Here is a 13085-nt window from a genome sequence, read left to right on the forward strand (position 1 = left end):
AACCGACCAGGGGTGTACAAAGTCGACTTCATCCAGCTCCGTACGACAATTTTACGACAATTTTTACTCCGGCGGCGGCGTAACGGGCGGAGTGACAACCCCAAGTCTCTCCCCATTCGGTCCCCACCTCAACTTCTGCACATGTCCATCACCGTGCGCATGACGAGCATGATACTGCTGCCCCTCCTCAACACTCTCATTCAAACTCAACTGATCAACCCCAACATCCCCTTCGTGCTCTTCTTCTGTGCTGTGTTCTTCGAGATGTCCCTGATGCGCAATACACTCCAGATACTTCTTTCCCCTCACAAACTTCGGCACCGAATCAACTGCCATCAATTTAAACACCTCATTCTTGGCCCTCTCGTACAACTCCAACACCTCCTCCAACACAACCTTCATATCACTATCATTCGACCCAACGGCTTTCGTCATACGCGCGGCCATGTCGAGGCGGAGTTGGTGGTTGAGGTTGAGTTCGCAGGGGGAGCCGGGGGCGAGGAAGGCGTTATAGACGCCGTAGGCCATTGCGAGACCTTCGCGAACTGCATCGGTTGTCATTGCCTTTGGGATTCGGCGGGTGAATTCGACGACTTCGGTGTAGAAGGTGTAGTTTTCTTCGCAGAAGTTGTCTTTGAGGTGTTCTCTGAACAAACTTCTCAACGCCGGGTCCGACAAGATAGCATTCAACCGAGTGGTATTCGTCTCTCGCGACGCCGCACCGTTCCCGTTTCCATTGATGATAGACGGGCCCGAGGTCGAGGCAGTAGGCGGACGCGATCCATCAGTCGCAACCGACATCGTCGAATTCGCTCTCCTTAAATCCATCCTTTCATTCAAAGTTCCCAACAACGCCGTCTCATCCTCATTCGTCCTCCCACTCATAGCACTAACCGCACTTCTTCCCCTCCCCCCCATACTCGGCCTCTCGACACCCAACCCGTCGTTCAACACAGCACCGCCATCCCATCCTGCAACTTTGCGCCCACGTTCGGTAAAGATGTAGATGGCTGATTTGACGCCTGAGAACGCTAACTGCTCCGTCCGCTCTTTCGGTCGGGAGGAGTCGGCAGCAAAGACGATAAGGCCATGTCGGAGGAAACTCTGCGCGATCTCCATGGCTTCTTTGGGGTGCATACACGTCGTACAATCCATCAACCACTGCATCGCCGTACGCCCCGTAAAAGAATTCTGCAACATCCTCTCACCAACACGGCGGTTCGAAGCGAGTTTAACACCCGTCATGCCGTCGCTATATTCGAGGATGGAGTCGTTATCCGATTGCGAGGTCGATGATTTAGCGTTCGGTGTGCGGCCCGCGAAACGGCGGAATACGACTTCGGCCATCGTTTTGTCGCCGGGGATGGTGTCAGAGTCGATATCGCGCTCGAGGATGAAGAGTTGCATGGTGTTGAAGGGAGAAGAAATGAGACGTGCGACGTTATCAGAGATCACACCATTACGGTTCGAAAAGCGCTCAAGCACAATGATCCCTTTCGGCGTAAGTTTCCACAAACACTTATCCTTGAAGCTCGTCTGGTCTTTATCCGTTGCGCTTTCGAAAAGACGGGCATCCATGTAGCGTTGGCATACATCCTTAGCCATCTCGGCTGCCATGGAGAATGTGGTTGTCGTTGTTGTCGTTACGACGCGGGAGGGGTCTTTAGGGTCTGGCATGCGGTTTGATTGGGAGAACTTGAGGTTACCGAGGTTTGTGACGGCTTCTTCGGTGGTGAAGGTGAATGGATACGACTTGAAGCGGTAGCGGTGTGTCGTGAGCGGCAAACTGACCATGAGCGTGGAGAAAAGGTCCTTGAAGTCCTACCCCGACAATTAGTAAAAAAGGAGTAAAAGTACCGGGATGTATGCACACCCTCGTGAACGGCCTGCCGTCCGGAGTGGTCTTCATCAACCTCGAACTCGACTGATGCATCTTGTTCTCACTCGAAGAACTCTTCTGCTGGTTCGGATTGAAGGCAGTCCTCGTGGGGTTGAGGATCTCGTTTTGCAGAGCAGCAGACGGCATGATTACGGATGTTGCTGCTGCAGTGCTAGTTGGAAGGTCGACTCTATTTTGGGCGTGAGTCCTTTGTTCTTGCACCCTTTGAACTTTGGAGTACTGCAGCTGTCGAGTCGGAGCAGCGAGTGCGGGCAAGTTGAATGAGCTCGCGTGGCAGGGCTTGCTTTATGTTTGAGTGATGGCTGACAGGGGGCGCGAAGCTGAGTAGAACGCCGGCTCTCGGCACGGCAGGCACCCCTTTGTACGTGATGCGAGACGCAGAAGCTTACGGAGGGGGGGGAGGGGGAGCAGTCTACCTCTTACAGCAACAGCAACCGGCGATTCACAGCCCTCCTACATGACCCCTCTACGATCGCTGGCAGCAGGATCACGACTCTCATCATCGCACACCTTCCTAATGCGGAAATGACTTGGGTTCCATCCGCACACGCCCCGACGCCCACGTGAAAACTTCTTTGCGGGAAATGGGCTCCTTCCACGCGTGGCACATTGCCCATCCCGCCCGCAGTGCGCAGTGCGCAGTGTACCTGGATGCAGAGACGCGCAGCGAGGCTGGGCCAGACATTTGATGATGCCGTGATCGAGGATAGCCCACGTTGCAAGTACAGGTTTCAAGTGTCTGCACCGTGCCCTGTGCCTCGCTTAGTCATCCTCGATCCGTGGACCCTGCTCGCTCGCTGACGCACCCATCACGTGAGCCTACGTAACCGCGGCAATGCCGGGAATGTCCGACGGGGAAAGTACAACACCACCACGATGAGCAACGAGAGTATTATGAACGGTGATCAAGAGAGACCATTGTTTGTTCATGACTGCTTCTGCTCCCCGAAACACGGCTAATGGACGAACAGGCCTGCAGAGGTGATCTCCTGCCTCAAGAATGCTCGCTACGTACGCTATTCATGATCCTCTTCACCATATGATCCGCTGACATCTCTGACAGCTACATCTCGGCACTTCATACGAAGATATCCCCCACGTCTCCTTGGTTTGTTCGGCGTCTTTGGACTCGTGTTCATACACGACTGACTTGACGTTGAACAGATGAACTACACCTACGTCCCCGCCGGCGAAGCCATGCCTTACGAGACGAATGATTGTGTGATCATGACCTCAACTCGAGACACAAAGAAATTCTTCAATCTTCACTTTGTTCGTGGGTTTCCTCATCTGTGCGACAAGAGCTAACAGCACGAACAGAACCCACGGGTATCTCTCCTCGTCCATGACTGGACAACAACCCGTCAATCACTGGCCGGCCCCTCCTCCCCGGGATCTACCTCAGACGCCCACTCCTCCCTTGCCTCTCTCCTCCTAAACTTAAACGCCGCCGCCCTCTCCTCCATCTCCGCAACCCTCAACGGCCGTGCCGAGATCCTAACCAACACCGCCGCCGCCGATTTCTTCAAACAGAAACACTCGGCCGCGAACCCAGGAAGTGGGAGTCAGTGTTATATTGAGGGTGATGTGGCTGTGATTAAGGTGCGCATTGAGAGTGCGAGGATTGTGGCGGATGGTGGGGGAGATCGCGTGGAGAAGTGGAGGGTGGATGGGATGGAGGGAACGCCGAGGGTGAATGTCACGGAGGAGGCGGCGAGTGCTGCTGGGAGGGGATCGAATGTGGGACACAATGTGAGGGCGACCGAGGATGGGGTGTGATGAAGGCACGGCAGAGTGGCAGCGTGGAGGCAGTGTACGATAAGAAATGAATGTTTGATCTGATCCCCTCCGTCGGCTCCTTATCAGCAGCTGCAGGTCCCCCCAGGCACGCCCCTGCGCCCCGCCCCGATACGAACGGCGTATGCGACCCCCATTGTGTCATGCCCGCCCCGCCATGTCGACGTGTTGTTGGGGGTACCGTACAGCGTGAGGGTTCAGGGGGTACCACACCACCAACAACAACAATCTCAATCGCATTCACCCGAACACGTCGCGCATACATCCCCGTCTTTTCCTTCCTACGAACGAACATTCTCTATCTATCTCAACGGCGCGTCGCATACAGTCGCTTACCAATTGCAATGGAAGACGACTACGTTATCATCCACGCCCGCGACGCTGATCCCTTCCTCTCCGCAACCTCAAAGCACATCCTCAGCGAAACCACAGACGGGAGTGCGTCCGAACCCGATTCGGATGAGTTCACGGTTTTGAACTTGGAGAAGATGTCCTACGCTGCCGTCGCTACCATGCCCTCTCTCCCGGCGGCTGCTGGTGGCAAGAAGCTTAAGGCAAAGAGCGCGAAGAAGGCGGGTGATCGTGTTTGGACGCCGCATGTGAGGAGTGAGGAGGCGGCCGAGGAGGATGATGATGAGGACATTGATTGGGAGGCGGAGAAGATTGCTAGAGGTCAGGAGCGGGTCAATGGACTTGTGAAGAACAAGGGAAGGAGGGGTTACGCTCCGAAGGAGTAGACACTGGGCCATTAACACTGTGATGCTTTTCTTTATTGCTGTTTGATTGCTGGGAACGCGTTTGAGCGCCTTTGATACCATTGCTTGCTGGACTGGAGCCGGGACGGATGCTGTTTTTTTCTCACTATTACGCCTGGATGGCGGTTGGTTACCCCTGATAATCTTATTCCATAACGCCTAAACTCCCAAACTCCTACACCTGTTCCCCGAGTGCTCCTTCTATGAAATTGGTTATCATGTCAAACGCAGCTTCACCCTGATCCCCGGGAGCCATATGCCCAGCACTACTGATCACAGCCCGTGTTAGATGCCCGCTTCTCTTGATGTAACCATAGACTTCCTTCCCATCTGCATCACGCCAAACCTGTAAGAATATGTTATCAGTTACCGTGCCTGTACGACGATGAACAACGACTTACCTCACGCTCTGCCTTCTTGTAGCCCTCACTTCCAGACCACTGCAACTCAGACATCCACCTGTCCTGACTTACTACCCCGTCTCTGAAGTCGAACTGTCCTTGATACAACAGGACCGGCATCTCCTCCAGAAGACGAGGGAAGAGGTGTGCAGTGCTCTTCATGATATCGGTCTTCAAGTGGTAAACGACTGCATCGTCTGTATGGAATTTGGCGCGTGAGGGGACATGAAGCTTCTCTTTGGTGCTTTCCGAGTTTAGGAAGGCGATCATGGCAGTACGGTTGTAGAAATGGTTACGTCGCCGTACATCGTACCAATTGACATGACCCTGGGAGGAACATTAGCCACCGCTGGAGACAAGAGATAGCGAATGTCTTTCACCGTAAAGTTCGAAAACGTGTCAAACATGTGCATCCTCCGGTCCAGTGCCCCAAGCAAATTCCCTTCGATGTTGAGCGCAATCGCTTCTTGTGAAATGTTCGACAACACCTCAGCCTGAGCAGCATCGATCAAGCCCAGATAGTACGCTTGCGGGGCGTGCGTAAGAATCTGAGTGTTGGGATCAGTCCACTGGTCTCCAATAGATATGCCCTTCAGCGGGATCTTATCCTTGTCATAGATGAGATTATAGTCCAGGATTGCCGTGGCGAGCTCCGGGATGTATTTACCGCCGTACGACTCGGACGAGAGAAAGAGTGGCGATTTCGCTGTTTCGGGGAAGTTCTTGTAGAAAGCTTGCATGAAACGGATCAAATCTGCTGATACCCCTCTTTGGCTTGCGGCGTAGCCATCCACGTAATCAGGGTCATCATCGTTCCCGGAAGTGCTCTCAACTTGCGGTCGGAAAGAGCGCTGCCTTTCCTCATCAGATGTCTGAATGTGGAGATCATTGCCATCGCCGCCCGTTCCATCCTTTAGGTATTTCCTCTCTGATGCAGTCAAGGAGACCTCACCCGGCGGATTGACATACGAATACCCCGTCCCCACAGGATTATCCACGAACAGCAGAGAGTAGTGCTTGTTCCAGGTATTGGGATTGCGGACCAGCTCGATATCGTCGTTTATGTCGAACGGACCGAACTCTTTAAAAAGCCCAATCATCGAAGAGCTTCCAGGTCCACCCTGAATCCATAGGATGAGTGGAGGATTGTCCACGAGAGGTTCCTCGGCAGGAAAATACCAATAGAACAAGGCGCTCTGAACACATCAGTCAGGGTACAGCATTGATTCAGTCACATGAACTCACCTCTGTGCGGCTATCGTTGCGAACGACGTGTGTGCCTGCGAAGCTCACATCCTGAACCGTGTGTCCCTCGGCAACAGGGAGGCCTTGCACGAGATGGTCCGTCTTCCAACCAGCTTCCGCAACAGTGAGAGCAACAGCAACGACCGTCAGCCCGAGAAACTTTCCCCACTTCATGACCAATTGTTGTTTGTCAGGTTCTGGTAACGTAAGGCACCGGCATCGATATCGATAACTTTAAAACAGTCTCAAAGCACGGACCTTAAAGTTCTTACGTAAAGAGCTCCAGAGGTAGAGATGAAAGGACTCCAATTCGATCGCAAAGAAGCTAAAAGCCGTCGTTGAGGAAGGTACATCTGACGTATCTTACATTCATAGCCTAGGTGTTGTTAACCCGTTTCACACATTCTTCCCCACGCACGTTCAGCAAGCTCCAAAAACTCCCAATATTGAAAGCAAAAAGAACCCTTATACGCCCCTAATTTTTGGTATCGATACCACCATTCCAATCATCCCACCAAAAGAAGAAAGACCCAAAAACAAAATCACGAAAGCAGAAAGAACGCACTGTCCCTTTCACCAATATCCCACTAAACAATACAGACATCCTCACCAGATCCAGTCGCGCTCATTTTTTGTACCTCCTCGAGGAGGCTTTTGAAGGCGGCTTCACCGACTGCCGCTTCACCATCTAACTCCAATACTTTTTTGTTTCTAACCGCGATATCCAAGACTGCCCAACGACTCTTACCCATGAAAGACGCTGGCCCAGCAGCATCGTTCGCAACATTTGTTTCGATAGACACATTCTCTTCCGACTCGACAGGCGACAACATTGTAAAACTCTCACCATCAGTAGCCTTGTCGGGCAACTGACCCATGGTGACAATGACAGCTCTTCCATCACCCAGCTCCTGTTTCACTAACCCAGCCGGTAAGGCAGATTCCAACGCCTTGACACCAAACTGCTTCATCAATTGCTCCCTGCTAGCCGCCAAAAGAGCAGAGCTCGAAGGCAATGCAGGCGACAAAGCGCTCATAGCAGACGGGTGAGCGATGTTGGCAAGGATGCTACCGTGACCAGCGTGGGACGCAAAAAGAGCGAAACCGAAGAAGATGATCAAAAGAACGACACCAGAAGTGTGGGTCTTGTGCGACTTATCCTTCTCCGTGCAAGCGCTCACAACCGCATTTTGGGTAGGTTCCTGCTGAGCCTGAGCAGCGATCTGCGCAGCCTTAATCGAACCCCTAGGCGAGAATCCAGTCGGCTTCGGCTTAGACTTCTTCGTTGCCTCACCAGCAACCGCAGACGCGATCGCAGCCTCAGTCATCTGCACATCCTCACTGATCGCTCTAACACTCTGTACATCCTCACCCTCATCCTCCAAATCATAGTCCTTGCCCATGTCGTCACCATGAGTCTTGAGACGAGCTTGGAGACGGATGACTTGGCGCTCAAGTTTACCGATTTTGCGCTTCAAGTCCAACTTCTCACGCTCGAGTTCTTCGACGGAGGTTTCGAGGCGGGCGACGTGCTCGCGCTTGCGTTCGCGGGAGGCGAGGGCAGCAGCGCGGTTGCGCATGAGTCGATCTTGACGCTTTTGAGCAGCGAGTGCGCCGGGGTCCATGTTGGCTTCTGGGGTACCTTCCATTGGAAGAGCCGCAGAGATCTCGGATGGCTCCTGCTTAGGAATAGCAGGCGCGGCCATCTCGGCAGAAACCATAACACCGGGAAGCGCAGCGGCAGCAGGCAAAGCGACGTTCGCCGGAGCCTGCTTGGCGCGCGAAGAGGATGCAGAAGTCGACTTCTTACGGCTGCTGGTACCGGCCTCTGACTGACGGCGCTTCTTGGAGGATTTAGCCGGAGAGCTGGCGCCGGAGGAAGAGGCAGAGGTAGACTGCTCATCGGGAAGAGACGGCGGAGCAATATTGGCAAGGGAGCCTGTGAAAATCGGAGAAATTTGGCGTCCGGACAAATCGAGAGCGCCAGCAGCAGCGACCGCAGCAGCGGCGGCTTCCGCGCTCAAATGATCCCTCTGAGCATCCGTAATCGGAAGTCCAACCTGAGGAGCTATCGCGATTGGCATTGCGGGCGCACCGGCAACCGGCGCTCCCGCAAACATGCCAAAATCAGCCGCAACCCCACTCGGCTCCCTCTTCATCGCGCGCATAACATCCACCTGCTGATGAGGTCCGGATCCATTGGCCATATGGAACATACTGATATCCAAATGATCCAATCCCTCCCTCAACACACTCAACCCATCCCAACTCTTCGGCCCAGGAAACGAGTCCATCATATCAAAGTCGCCAGACTCGTTTTTGATCATACTCCCAGACATACTCTCAGACGCAGAGGATGGAGACGCCGATCCGTCCATTCCAGGTATGTCATGGAGATCCTCATTGCTCATATCTGGCCCAATAAAGTCTGGATTGAGGAAAGAGAGAAGATCCTCACTTCCAGATGGAGCGAACTCGTTCTGTGAGGACTGAACGAGACTGGCGGCCTCCTGGAAATCGGACATGGACATTGGGCGGTAGAGGTGAGTTCTTGCGATTGCGGAAGTCAGAGAGAACGGGAATCGGTGGACTGAACAGAGAACGACTCAATTGGCGATTGCCTGAGTTAGTGGACGGATATATAGTGAATTGGGTCTTGTTGAGGAGAGGTTGTTTGTTAAGGCGGCCGCGGGGTGGTACGGTAATAGGGCTCTAGTGGCTTGGCCCAGGGGTGCCGGTCTCGACAACTGGAGCAGAGATAGGGCGCGGCTCGCATTCCGTCGAATCAGGGCACACGCACGACCATTACGTTTGTGGAGCTGTTTACCAAAAATAGATACGAATAGCTTTGTTTCATTAAAAACGAATGAAATCTTCGTTGCTTTTGAACTGTGTCTCGTTCTCCTCGTGCATTTCCCAATCCTCCGCATCATCCGAATCAAAGTCCTCATCATCATCACCCTCCTCTTCATCGTCAGTCTCCTCCTCATCACTGTCACTTCCGCTGTCCATGTCCATTACGACATTCGCATCAGCAGCAGCAGCAGCAGCAGCAGCCCGCTTCTCCCTCGCCTCCTCCCTCTTCTTCTTCCTCCCCGCATGATCAATATGTGGCAACTTGCACTTCACATTCGAGCAGGTTCCCTTTTCCGCAAATTCCGGGCACTCTTTGACATGCTTCTCCTTGCAGTCCGCTCCTTTCTCGCAATACCCAAGCACGGCAAAATCAGGACATACAGGCGCAGTCGGACTCACTCTAACATGTGCATATTTGCAGTTATCGCCGTTTTGGCAGTAACCACGGAGGAAGTATTGGCATGTTGGAACCCTATTCGGAGTTGGTCGATGCGACAAGTCACATGCATCACCATTCGGACATGAGTCCTTCATGAACAAGGGACAGATAGCCACCTTTTCCGGATCATGAATGTATGGACACGACAGCCCACGGCGACATTTACCTACAACAAGAGTTAGCATACGCATGCTAGCAGTACTCACGTCAGCTCAGCCATGTCTTCCAATCATTTCAAGCCAGACGCAAATGGGACAGGGTCCAAATACCGGTCCGTGTAAAGAACGTGCACAATTTGTCGACCTTCTTTAGCGATCTCTTTGCTTTCACAACCCCGTATCTCCAATAGTTCCCGCTCTTACTGCGGATAAACGTGACACCACCAACAATCGTCTTCTTCGGCAGTGCCACTCCAGGCGGTACGTCTACTCGAATTAGCGCCCATCACACACATGAAGACATGGAACATACCTGCACTCTTCAACAACTTACTCCCATCAAGAAGTAACCTATACTTAAACCCATTGACCATAACCTCCCTCTTCTCCGCCGTCTCGGCATTCCCTCCGAAGAACTTCTCAAGCTGGGCTCTCTCCCTCTTCTCCCTCTTCTCAGCCTTCCTCTTCTCCTTATTCACCCTCGTCTCCTCGATGGCCTTCGTCCTCGCCGTGACTTTCTTGTCATAAACGTCGGCATTGATAAGCTGCATATGTCGATCCTTTTTCTGAATCCACTTGCCACCCGCAGCTGCTCCAGTACTCTCCTCATCTTTGGCTTTAGGCTGATTGACTACGAGCGTACGATGCCGTGAAGCAGGAGCACTACCCCGTGGCGGCGCAGGACGAGTATACGGCGTCGTCTGCTGAGACCGTGTATACGTCTTATGATGTCCAGGAGGATGAAGAGGCGGCGCAGATTGAGGTCTGTATGCGCTCCCACTCAGAGCTTCCTGTGTGCTATTCTTGTGGCGGTTGATTGCACCTATCACATTGTCAGCATACACTCCAGATATTTTGTTCGAGGGACTCACCAGCCAGCTTCGCAATCTGTTCCAATATCTTTTGATCCTCGTCTGCCATAATTCCTTATCCTTCGTAAACAAGAAGCAACAGAAAAGGCTACCTTATCCAAGTCGGTGTTGGCCACCTGCGACGGCGCCGTAATCGCTGGCCCGCCAATGCATCCCCACGTACAACCCTGCGAGGCACAGTACTGCTTACGATGGGAGAGTCCAAATTCCGGCATTTGGCGAAAACGATAGTGTAACGACGACACCCACACCGAGATGGCCGGCTCGAATATGGAGATGTTTCGCGTATGTCTGCTGCTCTTGAGAGGGTGGGATCACAGCTAATGATCATGAGGGTACAGTTCGCGATGTATGTGTTCTTCCCCATCGCTTCCATGTACTACTTCGGTGATATCTCCTTCTACAACAAATACGTCGCACATGTACATCTCAGCCTATTCCTTCCTTCTCGAAACACAGGACTAATCTGATGAACAGCTGCAACTCTGGCCAGATTCAAATCCTATTGAGAGATTGCCGCAGGATTCGACAGATCTAAAGGAAGAGTTGGAGAAGGCACGGCAACGGCGGTTAGAGAAGAAGAAGTTCAGGGAGGCCTTTGAGGCACAGCAGGACCAGGGAGCTGCAGAGAGCTCATAAGTACGTGTTCAAAAGAGCTATGCAAATCGATCATAATGCCATTCCCAATATCGGGTCCTTATCGTTTTCGTTCTCGGGCTCCCCCTCACCTCAGGCGCGCGCGCTCCACATGTCCCGCGACCGAGGCCGAGGTCAACACACATGCCCAGTCCTCATGTCCCCCACACTTCCGGAAGTTGCATCATGAGCGACTGTCTCGGGCCTCCCAGCTACGTCTTACTAGGGTACCCCTCCAACACGGTCTCGGTTCAGTTGATCGGATCGCCAACCGCCAATCGCCAGGACACGACGCCCGAATAGGCTGATCGATACGTCTTTCACTATCGTTTATTTGACATACTAGGCGAACACCATCCAGGGTGTGGACTCCTGACGTCGACAAGGACCATCATTACCCGAGCTTGAGTCCTGAGCGTGAGCAGTTGCAATTGTTACCACTGAGTGATGTGAGTACGCTGAGAGGTGTCAGGTGAATTGGACACTAATGGCGTGGCAGGCCTGGTACTCTTTCACCTACTGAAGTTTCGTTTCGCTCGAATGGACTGCTGTTGTCCTCAAGATACGGCGGCTCCGTGACATACTCGAGGTCACCACCGGGTCCTTCACGCTCACCTTCTCCATTCACCCGTCCAACTACAGCCGACGCCAAACCCCGAACCTCTCAAATCGAGATCCTTGTCTCCGAGAAGAAACGTCCATCAGAGGAGCGCCCAACTATCGCCAAACGCGTCGTGAGTTCCCTCCTCCTTCCGCTCGAGCCATCGGAAGAGAGGGAATCCCCCCGAGGTCGCTCCCGACCTTCTCTCCGGCATCGTTCGCACACCTACCACCACACCCCCCGCACCGGCTCTCCATGGTCATCTGTAACCAGTTCCTCACAATCGACCGTCACCCCACACAGTCATACCACCAAACGCTCCTCCCACTGCACCCCGAAACCAACCTTCATCACACTCCCAAACGAGATCCTCACACAAATCGTCTCCCACCTCCCACAGTCCGATCTCCTAACACTCACGCATACTTCCAAACGCCTCCTCCCCATAGCTCGACCTTTGCTCTACCATGCACCAACGTTCTCGTCCACCTACCGTTTCGCACAATTCGTTACCTCAATCACCCGCTCCACCGCCCTCGGCTTCTGGGTCCGTGAATTGGATTTATCGTCTTTGGCGAAGATTGCGATGGACGCGAATATTGCAACATGGCGTGAATGGAAATTCAGGAATAACCCACTCTATGCAGCACCCGCCAAACTCGTCGTCGAACAAGATGGGAAAGTACATTCCCGGCGTACCGCGAACCAGCATTTACAGAAATACTCCGACGTACGCGACGTCCCGATTGGGTCGATCTTGCATTTATTGCACGCGTGTCCGAGACTGCACTACGTCAATCTCTCCAATGTCTCTATCGCAGCGGACTACGCTGTGTCACGGACCACGAAACCCACGCGTAGACCACTGATCAGTAATATCTTTGCGAGGTCGGCACCTGCGCCATTACCGATGATGACTACCAATCTTTTGTTTGCTTCTGATATTCCTCGTCAGCACAATTGGGATGATGAGGAATTGCGGTCGGTGAAGCCGACTGAGCTTGTTGATGGGCTGTGTCGGTTGGATCGACTTAAGGTGTTGAAGTTGAGGAAAGCGTTGTGGCTGAATGCCAATATGGGCCAGAAGTTGTTGGAGAACGGGAGTTTACAGTGGGTTGATTTGAGAGGAAGTGGGATGCAGAGGGATGCTCCGTGGGCAACGGTCGGCACGAGGGATGAGGTGGCAAAATATTGGAAACAAAATACCGCCGTCGAAGAGGACGAGGATCACTAAGTTGCCCGATACACTCGTTGCTGTGCGAACGTTCAGTATCCGACATTCATTTACTCCGGGATTCTATTGGCGTATGTCATACCACATCATTCATGGATTGCAGGCAATTCCAGGACAACCTTGATACCTGAAGTATGTTTAGCAATTTGATACTTTTTCTCCTGGCACACTCCTTACCTGCCCTCAATCAA

At 53.0% G+C, this 13085-nt stretch overlaps 5 protein-coding genes across 5 annotated transcripts; 2 read left to right on the forward strand and 3 right to left on the reverse strand.

Moving 5' to 3' along the window:
- Nucleotides 1–63: 63 nt before the first annotated feature.
- On the reverse strand, nt 64–1933 carry SAICODRAFT_53116 (RGS-domain-containing protein; the record flags this gene model as incomplete). Its single annotated transcript, XM_019169198.1, has 3 exons — nt 64–707; nt 891–1821; nt 1874–1933. The coding sequence occupies 3 exons, from the start codon at nt 1931–1933 to the stop codon at nt 64–66; spliced, it is 1635 nt and encodes a 544-aa protein (XP_019026534.1).
- Nucleotides 1934–2473: 540 nt separating this feature from the next.
- SAICODRAFT_69412 (uncharacterized protein) lies at nt 2474–4528 on the forward strand. Its single transcript, XM_019170472.1, has 6 exons — nt 2474–2820; nt 2872–2911; nt 2964–3008; nt 3065–3172; nt 3221–3673; nt 3886–4528. The coding sequence occupies exons 1-6, from the start codon at nt 2777–2779 to the stop codon at nt 4432–4434; spliced, it is 1239 nt and encodes a 412-aa protein (XP_019026535.1). The 5' UTR covers nt 2474–2776; the 3' UTR covers nt 4435–4528.
- A 99-nt stretch (nt 4529–4627) lies between these two features.
- On the reverse strand, nt 4628–6272 carry SAICODRAFT_5368 (alpha/beta-hydrolase; the record flags this gene model as incomplete). The annotated part of the gene is made up of 4 exons (XM_019169226.1): nt 4628–4798; nt 4854–5180; nt 5234–6049; nt 6099–6272. The coding sequence occupies 4 exons, from the start codon at nt 6270–6272 to the stop codon at nt 4628–4630; spliced, it is 1488 nt and encodes a 495-aa protein (XP_019026536.1).
- Nucleotides 6273–8954: 2682 nt separating this feature from the next.
- Nucleotides 8955–10472, reverse strand: SAICODRAFT_23467 (uncharacterized protein; the record flags this gene model as incomplete). Its single annotated transcript, XM_019166695.1, has 4 exons — nt 8955–9559; nt 9663–9818; nt 9865–10374; nt 10424–10472. The coding sequence occupies 4 exons, from the start codon at nt 10470–10472 to the stop codon at nt 8955–8957; spliced, it is 1320 nt and encodes a 439-aa protein (XP_019026537.1).
- Nucleotides 10473–10678: 206 nt separating this feature from the next.
- Nucleotides 10679–12894, forward strand: SAICODRAFT_5371 (uncharacterized protein; the record flags this gene model as incomplete). Its single annotated transcript, XM_019169228.1, has 4 exons — nt 10679–10708; nt 10765–10845; nt 10901–10992; nt 11559–12894. The coding sequence occupies 4 exons, from the start codon at nt 10679–10681 to the stop codon at nt 12892–12894; spliced, it is 1539 nt and encodes a 512-aa protein (XP_019026538.1).
- Between the last annotated feature and the right edge of the window lie 191 nt (nt 12895–13085).

The sequence above is a fragment of the Saitoella complicata genome (assembly GCF_001661265.1).
Source record: "Saitoella complicata NRRL Y-17804 unplaced genomic scaffold SAICOscaffold_3, whole genome shotgun sequence".
NCBI classification, from domain to species: domain Eukaryota; kingdom Fungi; phylum Ascomycota; class Saitoellomycetes; order Saitoellales; family Saitoellaceae; genus Saitoella; species Saitoella complicata.

What these genes read in the sequence shown, in the direction of transcription:
- SAICODRAFT_69412 (XM_019170472.1), top strand. Translation starts at nt 2,777, where the DNA reads ATGAGCAACGAGAGTATTATGAACGGTGATCAAGAGAGACCATT. An exon ending in GGTGATCAAGAGAGACCATT is followed by an intron (nt 2,821 to 2,871) that starts GTTTGTTCATGA and finishes ATGGACGAACAG; the next exon opens with GCCTGCAGAGGTGATCTCCT. An exon ending in AATTCTTCAATCTTCACTTT is followed by an intron (nt 3,173 to 3,220) that starts GTTCGTGGGTTT and finishes CAGCACGAACAG; the next exon opens with AACCCACGGGTATCTCTCCT.